The 23,486-nt window shown below is 41.5% G+C and overlaps 2 protein-coding genes across 5 annotated transcripts; one reads left to right on the top strand and one right to left on the bottom strand.

Annotated features, from left to right (window-relative positions):
- Nucleotides 1-4,147: 4,147 nt before the first annotated feature.
- Nucleotides 4,148-5,101, bottom strand: LOC113946118 (taste receptor type 2 member 117-like). The gene has a single exon (XM_027641071.1). It carries the CDS (start codon nt 5,093-5,095, stop codon nt 4,148-4,150), a length of 948 nt encoding a protein of 315 aa, XP_027496872.1. The 5' UTR covers nt 5,096-5,101.
- Nucleotides 5,102-6,193: 1,092 nt separating this feature from the next.
- MEP1A (meprin A subunit alpha) lies at nt 6,194-22,644 on the top strand. Of its 4 annotated transcripts, none has more exons than XM_027641064.1 (14): nt 6,194-6,260; nt 8,626-8,650; nt 8,761-8,808; nt 9,656-9,696; nt 9,793-9,871; nt 10,235-10,352; nt 11,927-12,102; nt 13,740-13,961; nt 14,892-15,041; nt 17,887-18,102; nt 19,002-19,460; nt 20,989-21,162; nt 21,712-21,919; nt 22,280-22,644. In XM_027641064.1, exons 4-14 carry the CDS (start codon nt 9,688-9,690, stop codon nt 22,425-22,427), a joined length of 1,959 nt encoding a protein of 652 aa, XP_027496865.1. In that variant the 5' UTR covers nt 6,194-6,260; nt 8,626-8,650; nt 8,761-8,808; nt 9,656-9,687; the 3' UTR covers nt 22,428-22,644. The 4 variants fall into 4 exon arrangements, with proteins under 4 accessions (XP_027496865.1, XP_027496864.1, XP_027496866.1 ...); XM_027641063.1 differs by having other exon boundaries at nt 6,205-6,256; XM_027641062.1 differs by lacking the exon at nt 6,194-6,260 and adding an exon at nt 8,416-8,514.
- Nucleotides 22,645-23,486: the final 842 nt, after the last annotated feature.

The raw sequence follows: 23,486 nt of genomic DNA, 5'->3' as shown, positions 1-23,486 counted from the left end.
GTGCTGGGTATTCCCTTACCTAGTGTCAGTGTGCAGGATTTGCATGTTGGTTCAGGAGGGCTGTGTTGGGTGGCACAAAGAGTGGAGATGTTTTTGTGCAGACGACAGTGTTTTGATTCTATGACTGACCCTTGTTTGATCCCTGTTGGGTTCCAAATCTGGATTCTTCTGTCCCTTGGTCACTGATAGGGCTCCCACAGAGTTGGGGAGAAGTGCCTCACCTGCAATATTGGGGGGGTTTTGGGCACCACTATATCAGAGAGATATTAAGCCGTTAGAGACTGTCCATGAAGATGGTGAAGGGCTTTGAGAGGAAGCCTTATGAGGAGTGGTTGAGGTCACTTGGTCTGTTCAGCTGGAGAAGAGAGTGAGGGGAGACCTCACTGCAGTTACAACTTCCTTGTGAGAGGAGGACAGGGGGGAGTAGGCACTGGTGTCTTCTCTGTGGGGAAAAGTAACCTGAGGGACCTGAGGGAATGTCCTGAAGTTGTGTCAGGGCAGGTTTAGATTGGACATTAGAAAAAGGTTTTTTACCCAGAGGGTGGTTGGGCATTTCTCCATGTGGGCTGTGCACTGTGGCTGTGCTGGTGGATAATGTGTCCCCTCCAGGTGCAGCTGAGTGGGGCTGGTGCACAGGGCAGTGATGCTGTGCTGGGTGTGATGTTCTCAGGGCTTTCATGAAATGGCAGAAGGTATCTGCAGTGTGGTTTGCTGGGGCTGCCTTGTTTTGTGTGGTGCTGCCATTGGCAAGATGCTGGTTTTGCCTGCTGCATGTTGTGGGATGTGAGGTTGTGAGGGATGATGTTGCATGGGATGTAGGGAATCAGGTGGTTCTTCCAGCGTCTTGTTGTGAAATCAGCGGGGACTGTCCTGTTAAAGGATGAAGTGCACAAGCAACATGACTGTCATGGTTTGAGATCCTCAAAATCTAATTCCCTAGTCCAAACCCCCTCCTACATCTCAACCTGGTGTGATATGAGTTTTCCAGACAATCATACAACTCAAAATGGGGGAAAGGGAATATATTACAAATAAATACTACAGTACATTATATACAATCTTAATTATCTCTGCCTTGACATAAGTATTTACAATGGATCAAATCTCTTCTCCCCTCCAAATAAAAGTCCAGGAGGGAAGAAGGAAAGATCCTTCTTCAGAGCAGCAATGTCTCTAAGGCAGCAGGTTCTCTTCTTCTACACAGTAGCTGGATCTCTGCCAGTACACACGAGGGGGTATCCAAGGCCCCTCGGCCACTCGTTTCAAGCGAGGATCTTCTTCCGTAGGCTGTGTTCACCAGGACAAGAGTCGCTTCACTACGTCATATCACGAAGCTCAGGGGTCTTCGTGACAGTCCTTATCTTCAGGGGATTTAAGCCCCTTTGCAGAGCTCCTGTGCTCTGCCTCAAGCAACAGGGGGGCCAAGGTCACCTCCCTCTGCATTCTTTCTCTGAGCTTTTTATCTCCTCTCTGCAGTGCTGCTGCAGTTTTAGGACTTCCATTCAGTAGGAGTCCATCCTTTCCACTTAAGAAAGTGGAAAGGATGGACTTAAGAAAGGTCACAAAAGGAGTTCGGGGTTTTAGTTTCAGTTCTTAGCCTAACTTTCTCTCTGCTGGCTCTCTCTCAGCTCTGTCAGACAACTCTGTCTTCCTTGCTCAGCTGCATGCTGTTTCTGCTGCTTCTCCAGTTCAGTTCTTATCTGTTGGCTTTTAGCAATAGCCTCTGTTCACTGCTGCCTCTGCCGCTGCTCCGTTTGCCCATTCACGGTAGAGAAAACTTCTTTACCTTTCAGCCACAGGCACTTAGCCCAGCATTACACTGTTCCAAGCCCCTGCAGCTCCAGCTGGGGACTGGGGGGCCCAGAGACCCCAAGGGACTCCATGCCCCTTCCTTGTGGCATTCACAACATGACTATCTTCTAACACCAAAGTACAACTACCTTCTCTTCCGTTCTGGTTGTGATATGTTCATATTTTGCAGAAACGCTCATTGACTAAAACTTCAAAACTTCTAGGGTTACCACCCCCTGGGGTTTTACCATTTTATAACTGCAGGGGGAAAGTTGTTTTCCCCCCACCACAATGAGAGAGAAAAGGGGGTGTGTTGGTGCCTGTGCTTTCAAGTCCTTTCAGTGGGGAGATGTGTCCAGATGAGATTTTTAAGATCTACCTCAGGACCTGAGCTGGTGAGAGAAATGACCAATTCAGGTTCTGCTCAGTTCATGCTGGAACTATGTCATGTTTAGAGGACCTGCTGTGGAGGGTTGACCTTGGGCGGCTGCCAGCCTCCCACCCAGCTGCTCCTTCAAAGTCACCCATACACAGGGAAGGGCTGAAAAGCAGGATGGAAAAGCTCATGGATTGAGATAAAGGCAGGGAGATCACTCCCCAATTACTGTCATGGAGGAAATTGACTTGTCTTGGGGAAAATTATTTAAATTTATTTGCCATTGAAAATAGAGTAGGATGATGAGGAACAAACACAAAGCTAGAACCCTTGTGTCCACCCCCCATTCAACCCAGGCTCAACTTCACTCTTTCATTTCCAGCTTTTCCACCTCCTCCCCCACAGCAGCACAAGGGAAAGCAGAATGGGAGTTGCAGTCTGTTCATAATGAGTTTTCTGCCCCACTCCTTCCTCCTCTCACTGCTCCCCTGATCCAGCACAAAACCCACTTTCCCAGGTGTTTTCCTGAGCCAGACTCCATGCAAAAGAGTCAATCTCATCTACAAGTAAAAGCAGAGCAGGAGAGCAGTCACACAGAGCAGGGCAATCCTGTTCTGGCAGGAAGTGGGGCAGAGAGGACACTCAGGGCTGGTGTGGGCAGTGGGCTCTGCACCCACCTGTGCCACCCACGGCCCTTCCTGCATCGCTGTTTGTGTGTCAGTGACCACCTGTGGAGAATGACAGGCATCAACATGTTCACACATCAGTTATCAACCACTGCCAGACAGTGATACAGCTCATCATGTTACACTAGAACAGGGCCACAGCAGCAAGAAATGTAAACTGAAACAGAGGTAAACCTGTTGTTTAGTTCAGTCATTTCAATCAGCAAATGCCAAAGCATTTGTGGCAGGTTTGCAGTGTCATTATTGCCCTTTTGCATCCAGCCCATGTATCAGTTTTGCATATTTTTCTGTCACATTAAGAGCATAAGAATTTGGGAGAAGATAAACTCCCTTGCATTCTTCTGGTCCTCAGAGATCAAAGGCCCTGGGTGTGGTTGGGCTCAATTTCTGAGTATAGCCTTCAGCACTGTAAATCTCATCACATTCAGTAAGAACTTCCATGATCACAGATTCAGAAATAGTGCATTTTATTGCAGAAATACAAGTTTGGAATTGCCATTGTCAAATGCAGTTACTGGATTAGCACAAATATGTTAAAAAAACAGAAGAACAGCAATTGGTAATTCATTAAGCTTTACGATCAGTTAATCCTAGAAACCCGACTTCCCCAGGGCACAATGTGACATAGCTGGAGGAGCAAATCTTACCAAAGGGCCATCCCTGCTTTTGGGGCAGAGAGTGAAGCAATCCCATTGACCCATCTACAGAGTGGGGTCGTATTGTCATCCTCTGCCATGGAGGATTTCAAATGCCAAATTTATACTTTTGGGAGAAGTGGAGGTGAGACTGAAGTCCTGAATGGCAGGGACCAGCCATCTTGTATACAAATGAGGGTTATCAAGAGTTTTGATTAGAAAGAGTCTTGCACAAGGGCTGAACAGAGCAGTGTTAGTATTACTCCATCTTCTGCCTGGCTCAGGCAGAGGTCAGGGGACTCTGCTGGATAATCTATCCAGCAGATTATCATGCACACATTGATTCCTCCACCACATATCTCGGGGATTTATGCCTCATTCCTACAGTTAGGAACTTTGTTAATAACAATAATAGAACTCAAAGTTTTATCTAAATCAAGTCACAATAATAATTTTTTTAACACACAATAATTTAGTTCAATAAATGTGAATGAAGTTTTCTTTAATTAGATCAGGAAGAGTGAACATCTGTATCATGTCCTATGGCTGGAAAGTTCCTTTAGAGCTTAAATGACCTGGTTTCATTAGAGATTAAATGACTTGTTGACCTTAAGGGAAAGATCAACATTTTCCAAATGCTCCAGCTTTTCTTGCAGTTCCTACCTCATGCAAAGCTTCATACAAGGCAGAATCCTTAGCAGTGTGTTTTCCAGTTTGGGATTGCTGAAAATCAGAATAAGAGAATGAACACCCGGAAAGGCATTCAGATACATGAATACAAGAAACATCATGGCATTTTCATTCTTAGCAGAATAAATTATTGTCAAGATCAAACATATAAAGTTGATGCTGTACATTACGAAGAAGGAGAGAATGGATTTCATGGCTTTGATGTGGGCATCCATGCTGAGGTCCTTCATGGAGTTTGTCTGCATGTTGCGTTTGTGTCTCCAGAGTGAAAAGAGAAGGAGAAGGGCAGAGGAGATGACTGCCAGGAACGAAGCAGTATATCCAAAGCCAGTGATGAAAGAAATATGGAATGAATGTTTCTCCATTTTGATACTTTCTTCCCAAAAATTTCCTGGGCAGGTGAAATTGCGGTCCTTACTGTGCAGTTTTTCAGCAATATCATAGGCAAGGACACTGATAGCCAAGGCTAAAAGCACTGACCCCAACAAGAGGCAGGGCACAATCCTGTCAATTTTTACTTTCAGGTAGATGAAGAAGTTGTTCCTGAAATTGGCAATTTTTATGCAATAAAAAACACAAAGACATGCTGAAACCCACAAGTTGAAATAATTAAGAAAGGTATAAATAGATAAAATTAGTTGAAGTACAGGGTGAACATGAAGGTTTTTGGGATAAATTACTGAAAGGAGGTAATTTACCCATGAGATGCACAAATACCAAAACCGGGAGCATCCCAAAACCAACAAGATCTTCTCATTAGAGTTCAAGATTTTCTTCTTGACCCAAGCCATGCAAGTCACAGAAACAATGAAAGCATTTATCCACATGCCAGCCAATGCCTCAAGGGTGACAATGGCCTCAGTCGTGGCAGCGTATGAAGTGACATTGGATTGCTCTGGAGAGTGACAAGCTTCCATCCTGGGAGCTGGGAGCAGTGCTGTGCTGGACAAGGGGGTTGTTGCACCAATGCCAAACACAGGTCAGCATCTGCTGTTGCCTGAGTGTCAGGTGTGGAAAGAGGAGCTTTATAGAGCTGCTGGTGGGGGGGATTTTGGTGCCACTCGTCTTGAGAGCAGGGCAGGTGCAGGGATGTAAATGTAGATGTAAATGTGAATGTGCAGGGTGTCAGTGTCAGTGTGCAGGATTTGCATGTTGGTTCAGGAGGGCTGTGTTGGGTGGCACAAAGAGTGGAGATGTTTTTGTGCAGTGGACATTGTTGTGATTTTGTGAGTACCCATGTTTGATTCATGTCAGGCTTCAGGATCTGGTTCTTCTGTCACTTGGTCACCTATGGTGCTCATGCAGAGCAGGGGTTGTGCTCAGCAAAGCACCATCAGGGGAGTGCAGTGTGAGTAATGAAGTCCAGGAACCCTAATCTGAAGGTCATACATGTTGATCTCCTTTACCCTTTATGCCTTATCTCTTCCTAACATTCTCAGCTCAGTACAGGCCAAGAGGACATGCATTTATTTTAAAATATTCAGAGCATTATCCTTGTTCTCATCTAACTTTAGGCACTATTTTATGTTTTGAGCAATTAGGAGAAAAAAACAAATAGTAAATTGGTGTTAAAATCGTATGTATCTCTTCTGGTTTTACTGGTCTCGAGCTCAAAGTTGACAATATGTGAGATTATGTTATAACATGCAATAAAATTTCCCAGCAGTACCTGAGCAATGCCCTGGAAGTCCAAAAGCCTGCTTGTTTATCTCAGTTATCAGCTGTCTCAACTGTCTAAACTACTGGTTAATCTTATAAAAGATATTATCTCTCCCTATGCCCTCTGCCAAAATTACTCCAGTCAGGGAATTTTGCTAACAGTCTCCTGCTCTTTTATCTAGGTAGATATATTTTATATATGCTCCTATTTTTAATGCACACCTATTCGTTCTTTTTATCTAGAATTATAGGTATGTATAATGCTTTAAAAGCAGAGCAACTGCTGTTGTTATCCTGTGCTGTGTGTTTCGGATCTGAATGCTGAAGTTGTTAACCTGGACGCTTTTGACAAGTTCAGTCTTGTGCTGCTTTCAAATTCTATGAAGTGGAACAAACTTACCTGAATTTTGAGAAGCTGGGTGGGTAATTTTTAATTAACAATGTAGTTGGTATCACTTTGATATGACAGTTTTTCCAGCTCAGGAGACATTTGTTTTCATTTTTGCTCGTCTGCAGGACATAAATACCTGAGCCACATTTCTGCCTCAGAGTTTATTTGTGTTACACTGGAGTCAAAACCAGTGCACACAGATTAGCAAAAGGTATTATCTGCATTTAGTGACACCATTTAATGCCTGTGTCTAGGAATCCAGGGTAGATCTGCCACTGGGTGTGGGAATTAAGATGCACAGCAATTTTGGACACTTCATACAAGGCAGTGTATGAGGCTCTAAGGCACCTGCTGTACTTTCTTGTGGTCTCGTGTTCTGCTACTTGATTGAGCCGGGGCTACCCAGAGTGGAAGAGTAATAACATTTCCCATCACCAACTTCTTTACAGGAATTCCAGCCAGTTTAAGATTGTACATGCACTGCCCTCCAGGGAGGACAAAATGAAACTAGTGCTGGAGCAACCTCTGCTGTGGAGACAGGCTGAGAGAACTGGGCTTGTTCAGCTTGGAGACAAGAGGGTTCCAGGGAGACCTTAGAGCCCTTCCAGTGCCTAAGAGGGGTACAAGAGAGCCCTTATATATATGAGAGTAAATATATGCCCTCAGAATGACTTATCTTTAGATGTCTTTTTTAGGTTCTTGGGTTATTTTAAAGTTAAGGGGACTAAAACCAAAATGTTTTTCAGACTGCTCTGATTTTTCTTCAATTTTTTTGTTCCTTTCTCACATCCACTGCTGCACATGTGCAAATATAGCCTTTGTGATGTGTTTTGACTCTCTTTACTCACCTGTGGAAACAGCCTCTACATGGTGTATCTCGAGACATGCTTCACATTTACTAGAAGTGTGTCCTGTTCAGCTTAGGGATGTGTCCTTTGAAACAATCATTCTAAAAGCAAGTGTTGAAGAAAACCCATTTATGCTGCATGAAAGATCTGTCCACTGGGGCCCTTCTTCTCAAAACAAGAAAAGATCTCCATACTTTTTCCTCTGCAATGTGACCTCTTATCAGTAGCTTCCTACTTTGATTTGTTTGGAAGAAAATATGTGGCTTAGGTTGAAGGACTGACTGCTTTCTAGGCCGGGCACATTTCCCACTCATAACCTACTTGCACTTGAGGTTTCTTTGCAGTGAAATCCAGTGTCTCCCACCAGCACTGCTGGGTGCAGTGTGTGAAGCTCCTCCAAAGCACTTTTTCTTCTCTTCCTACTCAAGCCCTCTGCGTTGTGCTGTGGGTGGTGGTGTCCACAGCACAAGCCTTTTCCTACCTAATTGCTGAACATAGAGGTGAATATGCTCACTTCATGTCTTGTAATTTCGCATGTGAAACAAGGAAGCAGGATTCCACTGCCTGAGTTAAGGGCACCGAGGCACGCCAGGGCACATGGGACATTTACAGGAAACATGCAGGACCTGGGGGAGAACTAGAGATTTCTGGAGCCTTGGCTCAGTTAGCCCATGTGCCCTTCCTGCCCCATGTCCCCTGAGAAAGAAGATAGCAAAGAGCAGGACAAGTTTGTGATCTCTGTAAACCACCAGAAAAGAAAGGAACATCGAGCTGGAAGGCCAGGGATCTACTGATACATGTGACCACTTCTAGATGCCTGTTGTGCATCGGGGCATCAGTCCTCAGATGGGATCAGCTGTGGGAAAACACTGTCAGGGCATTCATAATCATATCTCTTGTACCTCTGATCTTACAGTGTGATGTTAATTATTAATTGAAAATGGCACTGGGCCAAATTCTAATGGCACTGGAGTGCTATAAACCTGGAATAATTCTGCTTAAGAGTGTGGCTTTTCTCCTGTGCAGTCAAGATGGTAATGCTGACAGATAACAAACACAGTGGAAGGAGTCAGCAACTTTAGGCCTGATTGAGAACTTCCTTTGTGAAGTCTGGGTGGGTCTTTTACCAGCTGTACTGAAGACACGAAATTACCACATTCGTCTCTGTAATATTCCTCCAATGTGGACTTAGGTAGTTGATAACAGCAATGACATCATGTGCCGTTCAGGAGGCAAATTTTGCTGCTATAATAATATTTCAAAGATGGAAAGTCTGATGCTGGTTGGCTGACGCTCCGTGGAAAGCTCAGCAGCATTCCTTATATATTGCAAGACATGAGAGGGACCAGCTTCTTTTCCCATTGCAAAAATGGGCTCCAGCATCTTCCCACTGTGCCTGATGCTTCTACTATGTTATGTTTATGGTTCTCCACTCTCTGTAAGTAAATCCTGATTTCTACAGACTCTGAGTAAAACCCAAATTCTACAGGCTCCTCTCAGTTCACAGACATCTCATACCTTATACTGACTGTATTTCATTCTCTTTCAGGTGGGGGACCACTCCAGTGGAGCTGGTAAGTGCTGTGTGAGCTGGTTTGAGTTTTGAAGCTTGTTGTGCTTTGAAGTTTTTTGTGCTTGCAGTGCCACCATATCCGAACACATAACGTTTTGTCTTGTCTTGCAGATGCTGAAGCTGGCGAGATATTCAAAGACATTCCAGACATCAACTTGGGTGAGTTCATGTCCAAATTCTCATGAGGCCTGAAAAGCTGTGAGCAAAATGCTGAATTTTCTGTATTGTAAAAAAGATTAATGATAGGTAGCTCACAGTAACAAGAGAAATATGATCAAGTGAGCTCTGAATTTCCTTCCTCTGGCTGTGACACCTGAATCTATGCCAGGACTATGACCCTATGTAAACAAGGGATGCAGAAGTCTTTAATTTCTGAGGTTTGGACAGACCCATGGTGTTACAATAGAAACACATTGTATCAATTGGAAGGGCTCTGGAGTCCCAAAGCGTTTTCTACCCATCTTTATATGATTTTTATAAAGTTTTTCAAAGATGGAAAACAACTTAGATGTTTATTGAGCTTCTATGTAAGTAGGAAGAAATCAGAGGGAAGAGACACAAAACACTGTACTGTCTTCCTCCATGATTTTTATTTCCTGCAAATTTCCATCAAATATTTCTTTTGATGGTGCTCTGTGCAATATTCTTCCTCACGCATTGCTTGACATTACTATGTTCTCCAGAGCACTGTCTCACTGTATGACTGTTGTCACTGCCTGAGAGCAAGCAAGATGTTATCAAAAGAGACATGGATAGTGGTGGCCACCAGATTTCTGCCACCACAAATGCAGACATTGCCATGTGTAAATATTGAGTAGAAACTGCTGTTACTTTTATTATTACCTATATTTGAGTGTACAGAGGCTGGTCCTTACATATTTTCTGTAAACGCTCAGGTACATTAACCTTGTATAAGTAGATTCAATATGGTTTATGAAATGAAATATATTTGATCTTTCATTTACACTGTCTTTCATTTACATTCTTTCATTAAATTGCTTTCCAGCTGCTGGACAGGACCTCTTTCAGGGTGATATCATGCTCCCTGTAAGTAGTTAAAACTTTCTGTTACTTGTATTTTTGCTGCAAATCTGCTCATCTCCCCACAGCAGATGCATCACCAGCTGTTAATTCCATTTTCAGAAAGATCAGCGAAATGCTCTTAGAAATGAGACTTACAGGTGGAAGTTCCCTGTTCCCTATATTCTGGGTGATGACCTAGGTAATTCAGACACTTCATTCAGATTTTATCTCCAATCCTTATTTGCACTGGAGTCACTGTAATAAAAAAATCTGCCTTTTTCAGAACTGGTTCTCTCGTATTGAAATTTTAAAATTCACTAATAACAAGATAAACTAACTTGTTTATGTCAAAACCATTTTTATTTCTTCTACAGCTAACATAACAAAACACAATTTAATCAGATTCAGTAATTTTTCTCTTCAATTATTTTTCTTTTCAATCATTTTTCTTTTGAATAATTTTTCTTTTGGTCCTCTGTGTGTATCTGTGTACATATGTTACCTCTCTACAGGGAATGATCTGCAGTTTGTTAAAGGTATCTTCCCAATGCATGTTTTCCAGATCTGAATGCCAAAGCAGTAATTCTCCAGGCATTTGAAATGTTCCGCCTGAAGTCCTGTGTTGATTTCAAGCCATATGAAGGAGAAAGAACCTACATAATCTTTAGAAAAGAAGACGGGTAACGGTTATATCAGTTTCTGTTTAGTTTTGCTTTGTAGAATCAGCAGGGAATTGATTCCATTTGACTTCAGCAGTCTAAAGGTTCACTGTCAGCAGAGGAAAAGAGGCCACCAAGAAAACAATCCATCTTACCTTTTTAGACACAAAATTTGTAAGACGCTGCCTCCCTCTGCTGACTGCAGAGGCTATTCAGATGATGAACTTGGAATGGGAATCTGATGTTTGTTTGGATGGTTACCCTTCAATGAGGTGAATCCCAGCATTGTTGTGTTTTCCTCAGCTGCTTCCACTTCACTACCAAGGGTTGTTTTCCATTTCAGTGGAGGGTGAAACAACCCCCATGTGCACCCTCTTGAATTACCAAGGATGTGAATAGCTAGAATTTAGATTTTGAAATCTTTACAAGACAGGTCAAAAAAAGCTGTGAAAAGCCAGTTTATTTTAATATTTCTGTTATGTTAATATGTTGATATGGCTCTTTTTTAATGAATACTTCTCTCAAAATCTGAAAGGGTTTTGTACACAAAGATTCAGTTTTTCAGGAACTGGAAGGATTTATTTTATTCCCTGGAGCTAAATGTCTTTTGAAAGAAAATCCAGAAAAGCACAAAAATTTTCTCACTATATTGGTTGTGAATATTTCTTGTTCTCCCAGAACTTCAGGTCTATAGGCACTGTTATCAGGTCTATAGGCACTGATATTTTTGCCCTCAGCCTTTCCTTGGGTAATGTGTTCTATGATGTTTCTCTTACAAGACCACAAGCACCACAATTTTTGACAAGTTGGTGATGGAGAGCCTGATACTGGAAACCCCCTGGTAGCAGCTGTTCATGAGACCATAGGCTCAAGCTCTTTGTTTTCAGTGCCCACATCAGTGTGTTCAGACCTCCTCAGTAAACTCAACCAGACACTGCTTTGTGATGATCAAATGAAGCTACAGCCAAAGCAGATGCTCTTCAGCACTTGCCTCTCACATCACTCTAGGGCTCCCCTAAAAAGTTCCCAGTGAGTTGGCTGAGGAGCTCCTTTACTTGTTACTTATGATTAGCATTTGCTGAATTGTGGATGAGGGGCTTGGCACTCACAGAAAAATGTACTTTCACACCTCTGTCCAACGCAAGGCATGGTTGCTGTTAAAAAGAACCAGATACAGCTATTCTAAATCCTCTTGGATTGTTTCTCTAGCCCAAGTGATTGCAGGCCAGCTCAGTCTGTCTCGATGAGTTTACTGATTCTCTGTGTGTATTATACTTCTTGGCAAAATGGCAGCTGATGTAGGACTAAACTTCTGTGTATCTCAAAACTCCGTGGTGAGCTTGTCTAACACAGAGGATAAGTGAAATACTGGCCTCATGCAAGTGATAGAGTGGTTTTGGAGGTTAGTCTGCTTTCAGAGTACAGGATCTGTAGAGTATCAAGGCATGTGGTCGTCATCTAAATAATGATTTATGTTACTGCTTTTGTATTTAAAACTTCTATTATATTAGTTTTAACTTAGTGAGCACACACAGAACTTAAATACAGAGAAGAAATCTCTACTTAACAGAGAGTAAGCTCTCTCTCTTCCTCAGGTGTTGGTCCATGGTGGGCGACCAGCATACTGGACAGACCCTCTCAATTGGGGAAAGGTGTGACTACAGAGCAATTGTGGAACATGAAATCCTGCATGCTTTAGGATTTTATCATGAGCAGTCAAGGATGGACCGGGATGACTACGTGAAAATCTGGTGGGATGAAATTATTCAAGGTAGGTATTAACCTTCAAATCAGATTTTGTAAAGTGCAGATGTATCTGTATCTCATTTTCACTCCTAAATTTTAAGACTTTCCTAAAGGTATAATTTTAGAAGCACCTGAGACCACTGTAAATCAACAAATTCTGCTACAACTTCTGGTCAAAGACCAGAGACTGTCTAAGACCAGAAGTGAGAGGCCCTGCTTGGGAGTCAGAGGACTTCATTTCACCTTGGCTGCAGGACTGGTGTGATCTCTAAATTTTGAACAAATTGTTTCACCTCTCTCTGAGTCTGTTTCCTTTTGCCATTTAATGCAAATTGTAAACTTATTTAGATGGTGAGCTTTGAGGTGACTCTTCTTTAATCAAAGGTCCTCTCAAAATCTGAAAGGTTTTTATATTCAGAGATTCAGGCTTTCCTGAAACTGGTAATACTCCCTTTGCACATGAAAAAGCCTCAAAATTATTAGTTCAGATGGGACACATAAAATAGAACTCTATCCTGCTCTCTCCTGCCCAGTGTCTCTCTGCAGGTTCTTTCCTTCAGGCTTAGTATCATCAGATTCAGTGGCTCTATGAGTTTCAGCAAACTTCATAGGCCCCTGGTCCCTAGACGGCAGTTTCTCCTGTTGCCCTCTGTGAGATCTGGTTCTGTATTACTTAATGATAATTTATTTGAAAAGGAGTGACTAAAAGAGGGTATTTCTTTTTAAATTTTGATAAAAGGTGCAATTCAAGTCTCTGTAAGAAAACAATCCCAAGTTGTTATATAATCTCAAGCCTTGGACTGAAGACCTTTGTGATCTGCAGAAGGGAAGGGCACTCTTTATGCAGAGAATCTGTAATTATCTATCAGCACAGTCATGTGCTGTTTCTTCTTTGAGAAAAAATGCCAACTATTCTGAAAATATTATTTGTAGTTGGAAATGCTGGTAATCTTTCTTTACTTCCATAGCAAAGCATGTGAAATGGCTCCCTCTCTCTGCCCTAGCAGACACTTTCATAAGGAAAAACTTTCTCTAAAGACAAATTATTTCACCAAGAAACCATGAGAAACATGTTTCCAAAAGACATTTCAATAGAAATATCATAACAATATTGTAAATCTAGGGTAAAAACATCTTTCTTTTTTCCTCCAGATTGCTACTGCATTCTTTGCTTCAAAGAAAAACAGAACCTGGAGGCACTCCAGGACTGTCATATCTGTCCCCTTAGTGAGCGAAGGACTCTAGGGCTTCTCCTTGTCCATATATGATCTAATATCCTGGGAAATGTTTGCATCAATATTCACAGGTTCTGGAATGGATACATTAATCTTAAATACATTAATCCTTAAGCTTAATCCTTCAGGATCCTTACTATTAGACTGTCTATTTTGACCTTTAAGGTATCCCATTCTTTACAGCTCATTGATATTTGATCTTGAACTTGCTGAAGTCTCTTGTGGGGGCACAGAACTGCAATCTAAAGGCACTGCTTTGTTGTCCAAATGACAAACAGAAATCTTGCTAAGTTTGAATATTATATTTTAAAGTAATTGCTTTTGGGTATATCAATTCTGCCTCAGGAAACTGTATCCAAGGGGCCATGCTAAAGCCATTCCTTTCTAATATCTATAAAAATGAAGCACTTTTCTGTTCTTTTATTAGGCAGAGAGCACAATTTTGCGAAGTATGATGACAGCTACATCACTGACCTGAACACCCCCTATGACTATGAGTCAGTGATGCACTATGCACCATTTTCATTTAACAAAAATAGCAGCGTCCCCACAATCACAGCAAAGATACCAGCATTTGATGACATAATTGGACAACGTCTAGACCTCAGTGCCATTGATCTGGAAAGACTGAATCGCATGTACAACTGCAGTAAGTCATAATTTAACCATGGCAAACTCTTTCTTTGATTATACTTGAGCCAGGCTGGTTCACCTCCCTTACGTCTCTAAAACCACAAAAAATCTTCTCAGGTGTGCTCGGGGACAGGACCTGTGGTGTGCAGACACAGTTTATTCCCTCCTCATACCTCTCCTTGGTTCTCCTGTCATTAATCTTGTAAAAGTTAATTAGTCAAGGAAAGTCATTCCATTCTTATCTTTTCTTCCACACTGCTCCTGGGGGTTCAGACCTGTGGTTGTATTCTGCTGGTGTGTGAGCAGCTTTGTTGTCCTTTTGTGAGGTGAATGCAACAGCACTTTGTCCTCTTTTACTGACATTTGGTCTTAATTAGATTATTTTGTACCTGAGATTAGCCAAGTCTAGAGTCCAACACTGTCTATTTTGCTAATCTTGTCGAAGATGTTATCACCGATCATGGTTGTCACTGAGAAGTTATTCTCCCCAGTGATCTGTCAGCAGAAGCATCACCTTATAGGAAAACTCAGCTGAACTGGCCTAAGGTAACTGCATGGACTTTGCTTGAAGTGGAAGAACAGCTCTCATGCTCATCAAGCAGATAAGTGAGACAAAATGAGCAATAACCTCAATCAAGGAATGGTTAAATACACCACCCCAGGGTCAGAGAGGGACTTATCTCTCCAAGGCTGACAAACAGGCACAAAGACACCATCAGTCACTACCACATGGGTGCTTGTTAACCTTCTGCAAAGTGGTCAAATGTTGGTTTTAGGCAGGGAATCTCTCCAGGAATCAAATGTTTCCTCTTTTGAGCTGTTGGGCTCACATCTGCTAATGTGAGGATTGTCTTCTCTACAGGATGTTTATACTAGTGTAAACAAAACTCCCAAAAAATAGAGCAGAAATTACTCAGAGATGACCATGTGTGCATTTTTTTTTCAGCTTCAACTCACACCTTTCTGGACCAGTGTTCTTTTGAGTTTGACAACATCTGTGGTATGATTCAGGGCACCAGAGATGACCTAGACTGGGTCCATCAACTGAACAATGTGACAGGGCAAGAGGACCACACGCTTTCTGGGTGCTGTAGAGGTAAACCAAAGTAACAGAACACTTTTCTATTCTATGGAAAAAGGCTTACCTGGAGTAACAGCCCTTGTGCATGTCTGTGTGCTTTAAATACAGTCTTTAACAACTTCTCTGAACCTGTTGTTGTCAACCCTTGAGACAACCCAGCACTGACTGCTCTAAAAACACTAGATTAAATAACCATATTTAAAACACAACCCAGAAAACATCTGAGTCGTAATGTTTTCAATTAAGCAAAATGCCCATTTTCTTCTCACTTGTCTTGACCCTTTGAGTCCGAGTTTATGTTTGCACTCATGCTCTCAACGAAGTTTTTCAACTTAGTGGAATGTTCTCCACACCAGCAAAATAAAAGGGGACAAAGAACAATCTTAACTAGAGCCCATTTAAATATAACATGGACAATAATTTACTGCAACTTCCAAAGTCTGAGTAAGAGTTTTGTTGCCTCATGATAAGAATGAAACAGCACTCATAGCCACTCATAAATGTTGTGTTTGCAATGTACATTGTTAGTTAAGCTTGATGAATGCTGCTTGTGGAGGTAGAAGAAAGTTGCAAAGTATTTTATGATAGTAATTTACAGATAATTTTTCTTTTCAAATGGTAATTTTGCCATTTTTTTAAAGGAATAAGATATCAAAAAGATTGGAGCCAGCCCCAGTCACAGTCACGGGGTGCTGGCTTACAACTGAGAATAAAGACTAAATCACAGCAGACAGTTCTGAAAAGCAAAAGCCTTATTTGTTATTATTTAGACAGGGCAAACTACTACACACTTGCAAACAAAAAATGACTTCAGTGGTAAATTTTGCCTAAGTATGGGAGGAAAGAACCCTGACCGAAAGCATGTTCAATTATGCTTTGTTAGTCTTTGATAAAGGGAAACATTGACTTGCTGCACTCAGGAGTAGGTTATTCCCCTCACGTGACCCACCCACTGGAAAAAACAGATCCCCAACTTCTTACAATGCTGGTACTTGTCAGAGGGGTCCAAGAATAAAATATAACTCAAGAAAACAATCTGACAGCTTCTAGAAATACATGCTTCTAACCCCCACTGACTCTTAATTCTCTCTCTCTTTTTTCTCACTCTGTACAATGTAATTGTAACTGAGAAAATAATTTAACTGAATTGTTTGAGTTTATTGGGGAAAATCTAATCTGTCTGGGCACTTAACTTGCACTTGGGTTTTAGCTTCTATTGACTCACTACAAAATAAGCATTGAAGAGTTAATGGAGAGGGATGGGTGCCTCTGAGAATCTCCAGAGTGTTGAAATGAATTGCATGAATAGGGAGTGTCTCTCCTGCTGGTGCCTCCAAAGGGTCATTCACTCCATCAGGGATTTAGACCTTTTTTGATAACTGGTTCTACAGTCATCTCATGTGGGGGTAAATTCTGAGTTTCTAACAGAGGTGGATCATATTTCTCCCAGATAGTTTTGATGTCCTGGGTTTTTTGACTTATTGCTAGCTAAAATGAAGGAGGGAAAGTACAGCTTAACATTTAGGGAGTCGACTGAAGTCTTCTAGGGCCATATTTTCATTGCCATAGATGCTTAATGTTGCTTTTCTTTGACTTTCTTATCAAAAAAGAGGTAGAGTCCAGATCATTTGGGGGTTTGTTACTATAATAATTTCAACAACAGACTCCCAATGCTGTTTGTCACTTGAAGCAAGAGTGATGATGCTTATGTTTAATACACTTAAATTTAAAGTGAAGTGTCATACATTGCATAGAGCAATTAGGTACCTTTGGCAAGTTTTCTATGGATATGAGTTCAAAGCATTGCTACCATGTGGGAGGGAATGGAGAGTATTCCCCTGACCTGGTTAGAGAGAACCTGATAAACAGATCAAACAGCTCCACTAACCATGCAGGAGACTGTTCTGCCTTCATGCAGCTACAGTACTGTTGGAACTGTTGGAATGAGGTGATCTTTAAGGTCCTTTCCAACCCAAACCATCCTGTGATTCTATGTTATGTTATCTTGGAGAAGACTCCACAGAACCAGCACCCAACAGAGGAAACTTTCACTCAACAGCTAAAAGAATTTTGCTTATTAGTTTAACCATTGACTATAAAGAATAGTAAAGAATAAGTAAAAAGCAACACAATACAGATAAGACAAGACATCACAACTTCATATCTTATACCAAGATATGTTATGTGTGCAAATGGTAAATCCTTGTAAATATAAGGATAAAAGTAGACACTGCAAATCTAAAGTAAAATACACCTCAAAAATGTTAACGAGAAATTAAACTAGAGGGGCAGGAATTCTTAAATAATTTTCCCAGACTGAGAAATTGAGTTTTGGAATCTTTGGGCAAGCTATAAAAAAATTGCTTCCTCATGTTCAAGGCCAGGACAATGCTAATTTTGTGTCCAATCCTTTTTTATTATCATTATTGCTGAGAAGAAATTATTTTTACAAGGTAATATAACATACAATCTCTAAGAATCTCATCTTTAGATTATCTTCATTATAAATCAAGAAAAAAAAATATATTTACTTGTTACTTGTGATCAGCACCGAATCCTCTGTCTCATATGTTTCTAACATTCCTGAGGAATACAACTTCCAATTAGACCAACTAACGCAAACTTGACATGAGCCGACAGCAATGAGTTCCATAAATGTGCTAAACTGCTACTCCTGCTCTTATCCTAGTCTGTCTTGGATGGTTATCACACAACATTTCCCCTACTATTCATGTTAAGTATGAATGTTAAGTATTACTCTTCTGATTTTTGAAAGAGTGCAGTTGAAATGATAAATTTACAACATGCAGTTAGTGAAAAATCTGGAAAGAGACAGTGACAGTCTACCCTTTCTCCCCAGATGCTGGCTATTTCATGTACTTCGACACCAGCTCTGGCACAGCAGATGAGGTGGCAGTCCTGGAGTCTCGAATCCTTTATCCAAAGAGAACTCAGCAGTGCCTCCAGTTCTTCTACAGGACCACAGGAAGCATTTCTGACAAGCTGATCATCTGGCTTAAAGAGGATGATGGCACTGGGAATGTTCGCAAGATGAGGAAAATCCAAACCTTTCAAGGTAGTTTTGGAAATTAGATGAATATTTGGGTGGAGGGGATGAGTTGTCTAACTATCAATGCAGAGGACTGGCTGAGAAACCCAAAAATTTTCCCGAAGCTACCACAATGTCTTGCAATATGGCTAAGGATTTTGGTATCATGGGAGGGCATTTAGCAGACAAACTGTGGTTGTAATAGTGTAATTTAGGTGCTTCACAGCAGAAGTCACAACGTTCCTAATATTATGTTATGCTCGGTGATTGAGGGGAATTCCAAGCTGTGCTGGAGATCAGTGGACTATATCTCCACTGGTTGTTATATGATCTAACTCTGAGCTGCTCAAATGTAAGTACTTGTGCTCCTCTGCAGTCAGTAAGAATCCCAGTCTGACTTTTAGATGATCAGAAATATAAAAGCATATGCAGTTTTGGAAATGTGAACTGGATTCCCACTTCTTATGATTTTGTTAAATAGGACAAATTCTGCCACCGCTAGACCATGTTCTAGGTTGTCAAAACTCAAGACCTTTTATAACTGGATCTACCTATATCAGGCTGCAGCAGTTTGCAGGGAAGGATAAGTCCCTGCAAAAGTGTCAGGTACAGCTAATTCTAACACACTGGGTCATTGATTCCCACCCTTTTGTTTTGTCTTAGCCCTTAGCCTGTTGCTCTTTATACTAGGGACTGTCATTCCCTAACATGTGAACAGTTCCTTGTACAAAATGTCCAAAGCATTTGGATGATAAAGCAATGTGGATATATTATAATCACAATATCAGCTTAAGATCTCTCACCTTCAGGTCTTCATGAGAGGTCCAGTTATCTAAAAATGCAGCTGGGATGGATGGCTTGGACAAGTTACTTCGTAATTCCTCTAATCACACTGATGGCAGTGTTTTGCTTTCTTTTCACCAAAGCTGACAGTGACTCCAACTGGAAAATTGCCCATGTAACCCTCCATGCTCAGAAGAAGTTCCGTTACCTCTTCCAAGGACTAAAGGGCAACCCCAGCTCTTCATCTGGTGGGATTGCTATCGATGACGTCACCCTGACAGAGACCCCCTGTCCCACAGCCGTGTGGGTCATTCCGAATTTCAGCCAAATCCTTGAGAACACATCCATTAGTGTTATTCAAAGCCCTCGTTTTTATAGCCCTGAGGGTTATGGATTTGGCATAACTGTGATCCCCAACTATAACAGCGCTGGCTATGCTCGCATTGCCTTTCACCTGTGCAGTGGAGAGAACGATGCTGTGCTGGAGTGGCCGGCTCTGAACCGCCAAGCCACGCTCACAGTGCTGGACCAGGACCCCGACGTCTTGAAAAGGATGTCCTCGAGCAAAAGCTTCACCACAAGCAAAGACCATGTTAGCTCAGGTGAGTGTGTCTGCCTGGGGGAATGCTGACAATGAGAGCCAAGGAATCCAAGTCAGAGGACTGAGTGTAGGACTCAGAGCTGAGCAACCCTGACTCCATTTCCCAGTTTGAGACACTTTCCTGAGTACGACTTCCCTGTGTGTGATTCAGAATCCCTGCCTGTGGAAGATCATGTAATGTGAAAAGTGGCACATATAAGGTTGGTGTTATTATGAACAATGCCCGGGATATCTGAGTTTAACTCTAAATACAGCGTTCTCACAAGAGCTGGCAATTCCCATTCTACCTGTGGTTTGTTCACTATGGTAGGTGACATATCACCACAGATTGGTGCACTGCCAGCAGGGTGCTGTATCCATTACTAAAAAAATAATTTTAGTTAAAGCTCTATTTTGGAAACTTTGTTAACTTCAACATATTCGGTTAACTTCAACATACATAGTCTGAATGCACAGCATTTACACTGTAGCTGCATTTAAGAAAAAAATACATGAAAATACCTGCAAGATCTGTCTGCACCACTTGAAGCCTTTCTTGCTTGGCTGGGAGTAGACTGCAGAGTATGAACTCTTTCAAACAGGGACCACCTTTTAACTCCAGGTTTATATAACATGTAACACCATAGATTCACATCCAGCCCTAGGATTTCCCATGGATGTGTTAATTCAGGAATGTTCAGCCTGGAGAGGAGAAGGCTGAGCCCTTCAGTACTTGTAACCCTTCAGTACCTGAAGGGAGCCTACAAAAAAGATGGAGGGAGACTATTCACAGAAGTATGGAGTCACAGGACAAGGAGGAATTGGCTTCAAACTGAAACAGAGTAGGTGGTGAGGCACTGGAATGGGTTGACCAGAGAAGTTGTGGATGCCCCATCCCTGGTGGTGTTCAAGGCTAGGTTGGATGGGGCTCTGATCTAGTGGAAGATGTTCCTGCCTATGGCAGGAGGGTTGGAACTAGGTGAGCTTTAAGGTCCCTTCCAACCTGAATAGTTCTATGATTCTATGAAAGAAATAAGAATAATAGGACAATGTTAGGTTTGCTACAGAATAAAATACTAGGAATGAATCTTCATCCCTTTCCATTTTTCCCAGTGGAACTTTAGTATATATTTTTTCAATATGACATTTAAAACCTTAAGTACGAGTATGTTTAAAAGAACCATGGAAATTACCAAAATCTGATAAACCCTAAACCATAAGTACTTAAAAACTAATGGAGAAATGTCTTTATGCAGGAGGGAGCTCTGAGCTGGTGACAATGAGGAGGTAACTGCTGTTTGATTAGTCCTCAATGAAAGAGGAGTTGTGAATTTCAATGCCCTCACATAGACTAAGAATCCTCATGCAGACCATACTTAAGGATCTGCTGGCACCCTTAGTTTGTCAGTCTTCTGTGGTTTGTTTGGGCATTTTAGCTCTGAACTCGATTTTATAGATCCCATTTAACACTTTAATGCAAAAAAAGTCATGTCACACTGCCAGCTGCAAAACTTTGTGGTTCTTATTCATCACTCATAATCTCTTTGCAGATGGTAGTGGAGCTGTAATATGGGATAAACCATCAATTTCTGGAACATTTGATGAATCATGCAATTGCAACAGAACTGTATCCTGGGGGTGGAGTAACTTCATATCCCACAGCGAGATGAGACGGAGAAGCTTCCTGAAAAATGATGACCTGATTATTTTTGCAGAATTTAATGGTAAAGACCCTTTTCCTTATTCTCTTTACAAAGTGGGTGATTCTTTCTGGTTTTGTACATTCAAGTAACTACAGCATCTGTTTCCAAGTTCTCTTCTAATGGGGATCAACTTTAAAAAGCATTTCTGTGTCTTAGTTTCAGGTGGGTGATGTTTACTAAAGTGATTATGAGTTCAGAAGGATCTAAATGGCAGCAAGTTTTGAAAGGTTAACTTCTCAGACAGCTTTAAGCACCCTGACCAGTAGCTATGTCCATTTCTAACTAAAAGGCCATCCCCATTGTATTTATTTTCAAACACATGGGGTGTAATTTTTTGAAGTACATAGTATCACAGATTTACCTAACCAGTTTCAGTAATTTCAGTATTATTTTCTGTCTTGTGCTTTAAATACACAGAACATGCTGTGGAACAGCAAGAGTTCTTTAAAAGGCAAAAGGAGTACCCTCTGGTCCACAAGACACTGTGTGAGCCCCAGGTAGGAGGTGTACTACATACAGCTTCACTCACTGATATCTGATATCTTTCTCTCCACTTTCCTTTTCTAAAAGATATAATTCACCTCAATAACACTGAAGTTCCTGTTGAATCTGTACAATCTGCCCTCATGGGAGGCCTCATCCTTGAGAGGCAGAAGAGAGCAGCCCAGGATATGGAGCCTGTTCAAGACCAGCTGCCTTATCTGCAAGACCCCTGTGACCCAAACCCTTGCCAGAATGATGGAGTCTGTGTGAATGTGAAAGGAAAAGCAAGCTGCAGGTACCACAGACCTCTTCCCTCCTTGCTCTTTCTTCTTCAAATTAAGCAGCTAATCAGTGTTCAGAGCTACAGATTTCAGAGGTCTAAGCCACTAGATCTTCAAGGAACAGTATAAACAAAACACTTTGCCACAGTGACTGATTTCTACCAGCAGCCACAAGGGGAGGTTTCTTTGTATAAGGCAAAGAAAATCCATTTTGTGGTGCTTCCAGGGTATGTAAATAGCACCCAAACAAAGTGGGGATGTTGTGACATGAACTCCTCTAATGAAAACTGCTCATCCAGGATAGTGAATGTGAGGACCTTCAGGTGAGTCTATAGGGCAGGGCAAAACTCCCAATACATGTATTTTTTTCCCAGGTGCCCATCAGGACAAGCCTTCTTCTTCACGGGTGAGAGGTGTGAGTCAAGACAGGTCCATGGGGACATCCTGGGAATGACAATTGGTGGGATAGCTGGAACCATTGTCTTAACCATCGTCCTCATTTCCATGATGGCCAGAAGATAAAAAAACTGCGGGGGAATAAATCTCAACCTGGTGTTTTTCCATAGTTCATAAAACATTGGTTTTCAGTGAAAAGTGATGAATACAAGCTGTAGAAGACCAGTCAACACATGGATGAAAAGCTCTATCAACACCTTGGCAGAAATCTGCTTTCTCTGAGGGTTGTGGTGATTAAAATGTGTCATGTAGAACTGCTGTCTGATGCAAGTTCATGCAATGCATTTCTCATGTGTTCTTTGAAAATTTCATTTCTTCATCCCATAGCAAGCAGCAGGAGTGAGAGTCCATGCATTTACTCTCAGCCACAGTTCAAACTTAGATCAGATAACTGGTAGAACCTCTCAAAACACCGGTAAAAGTCACATAGAAGCATATATATAAAGATTTTAGAAATGTTCCTACAAAAATTGCTCAAGAAATCTAAAGGGTACAAATCCATAGTTATGTAAGCCAGTACATCAACACTAACTTTCCCCGGAGCTGTGATGTTTTACTAATGCTGATTAGCTATTACAGAATTCATAAACTACTATGGCATGTTATTGGCCAATTCTCTATCAGGAAAATAATTCCACATTAAAGCTAGCAGTCTTTCTAAAAAGTCTCATCACATAAGGTTTTCAAATCTTCAAATGTAAATCTATTCTGTGGGCATAGTCTAAGGGGTTTTAAGACATCTATAAAACTTGCATGATTTCAGCAGGCTCTGGATGAAATGGGAGCAGATTATCTGTTATCAAAGGGTAGAATCTGTCATGGCTGCCATTAAATTCTCATCTCTTTGGAAATCATCATCTTAAAAGTCAAGGGGAGCGGTGGGAAAATACGAAAATGACTGGCTCTGTGGTGCTAGAGTGTGATGAATAAGGTGAATAACACCCTTGAACTAACTGCAGGTGTCAGGAAGTAACAGATCTAGTATGACCTAAGATCTCTGCTTTCAAGGGCTCTAACAGTTTTCACACCTGAAACTTGGATACCCAGGTTTCCTTCAAAAGCAGTTTCTTCTTGTCTGAAGCAGTTCAGAAAGCAAATAATTGCAGAGGGTGTCACTACTCTTGT

Source organism: Corapipo altera, unplaced genomic scaffold (genome assembly GCF_003945725.1).
Source record: "Corapipo altera isolate COAL_440 unplaced genomic scaffold, ASM394572v1 46, whole genome shotgun sequence".
NCBI classification, from domain to species: domain Eukaryota; kingdom Metazoa; phylum Chordata; class Aves; order Passeriformes; family Pipridae; genus Corapipo; species Corapipo altera.
Note: the sequence above shows the minus strand (reverse complement) of the source record. Positions and strands in the feature narration are given on the sequence as shown.

Bases quoted from the DNA above. Each gene is read 5' to 3' on its own strand.
- LOC113946118 (XM_027641071.1), bottom strand. From the start codon at position 5,095: ATGGAAGCTTGTCACTCTCCAGAGCAATCCAATGTCACTTCATACGCT.
- MEP1A (XM_027641062.1), top strand. From the start codon at position 8,446: ATGGGCTCCAGCATCTTCCCACTGTGCCTGATGCTTCTACTATGTTAT. The intron at 10,353-11,926 runs GTAACGGTTATA...TCTCTTCCTCAG, and splicing joins ATCTTTAGAAAAGAAGACGG to GTGTTGGTCCATGGTGGGCG. The intron at 21,163-21,711 runs GTAAAGACCCTT...CTTTTCTAAAAG, and splicing joins TATTTTTGCAGAATTTAATG to ATATAATTCACCTCAATAAC.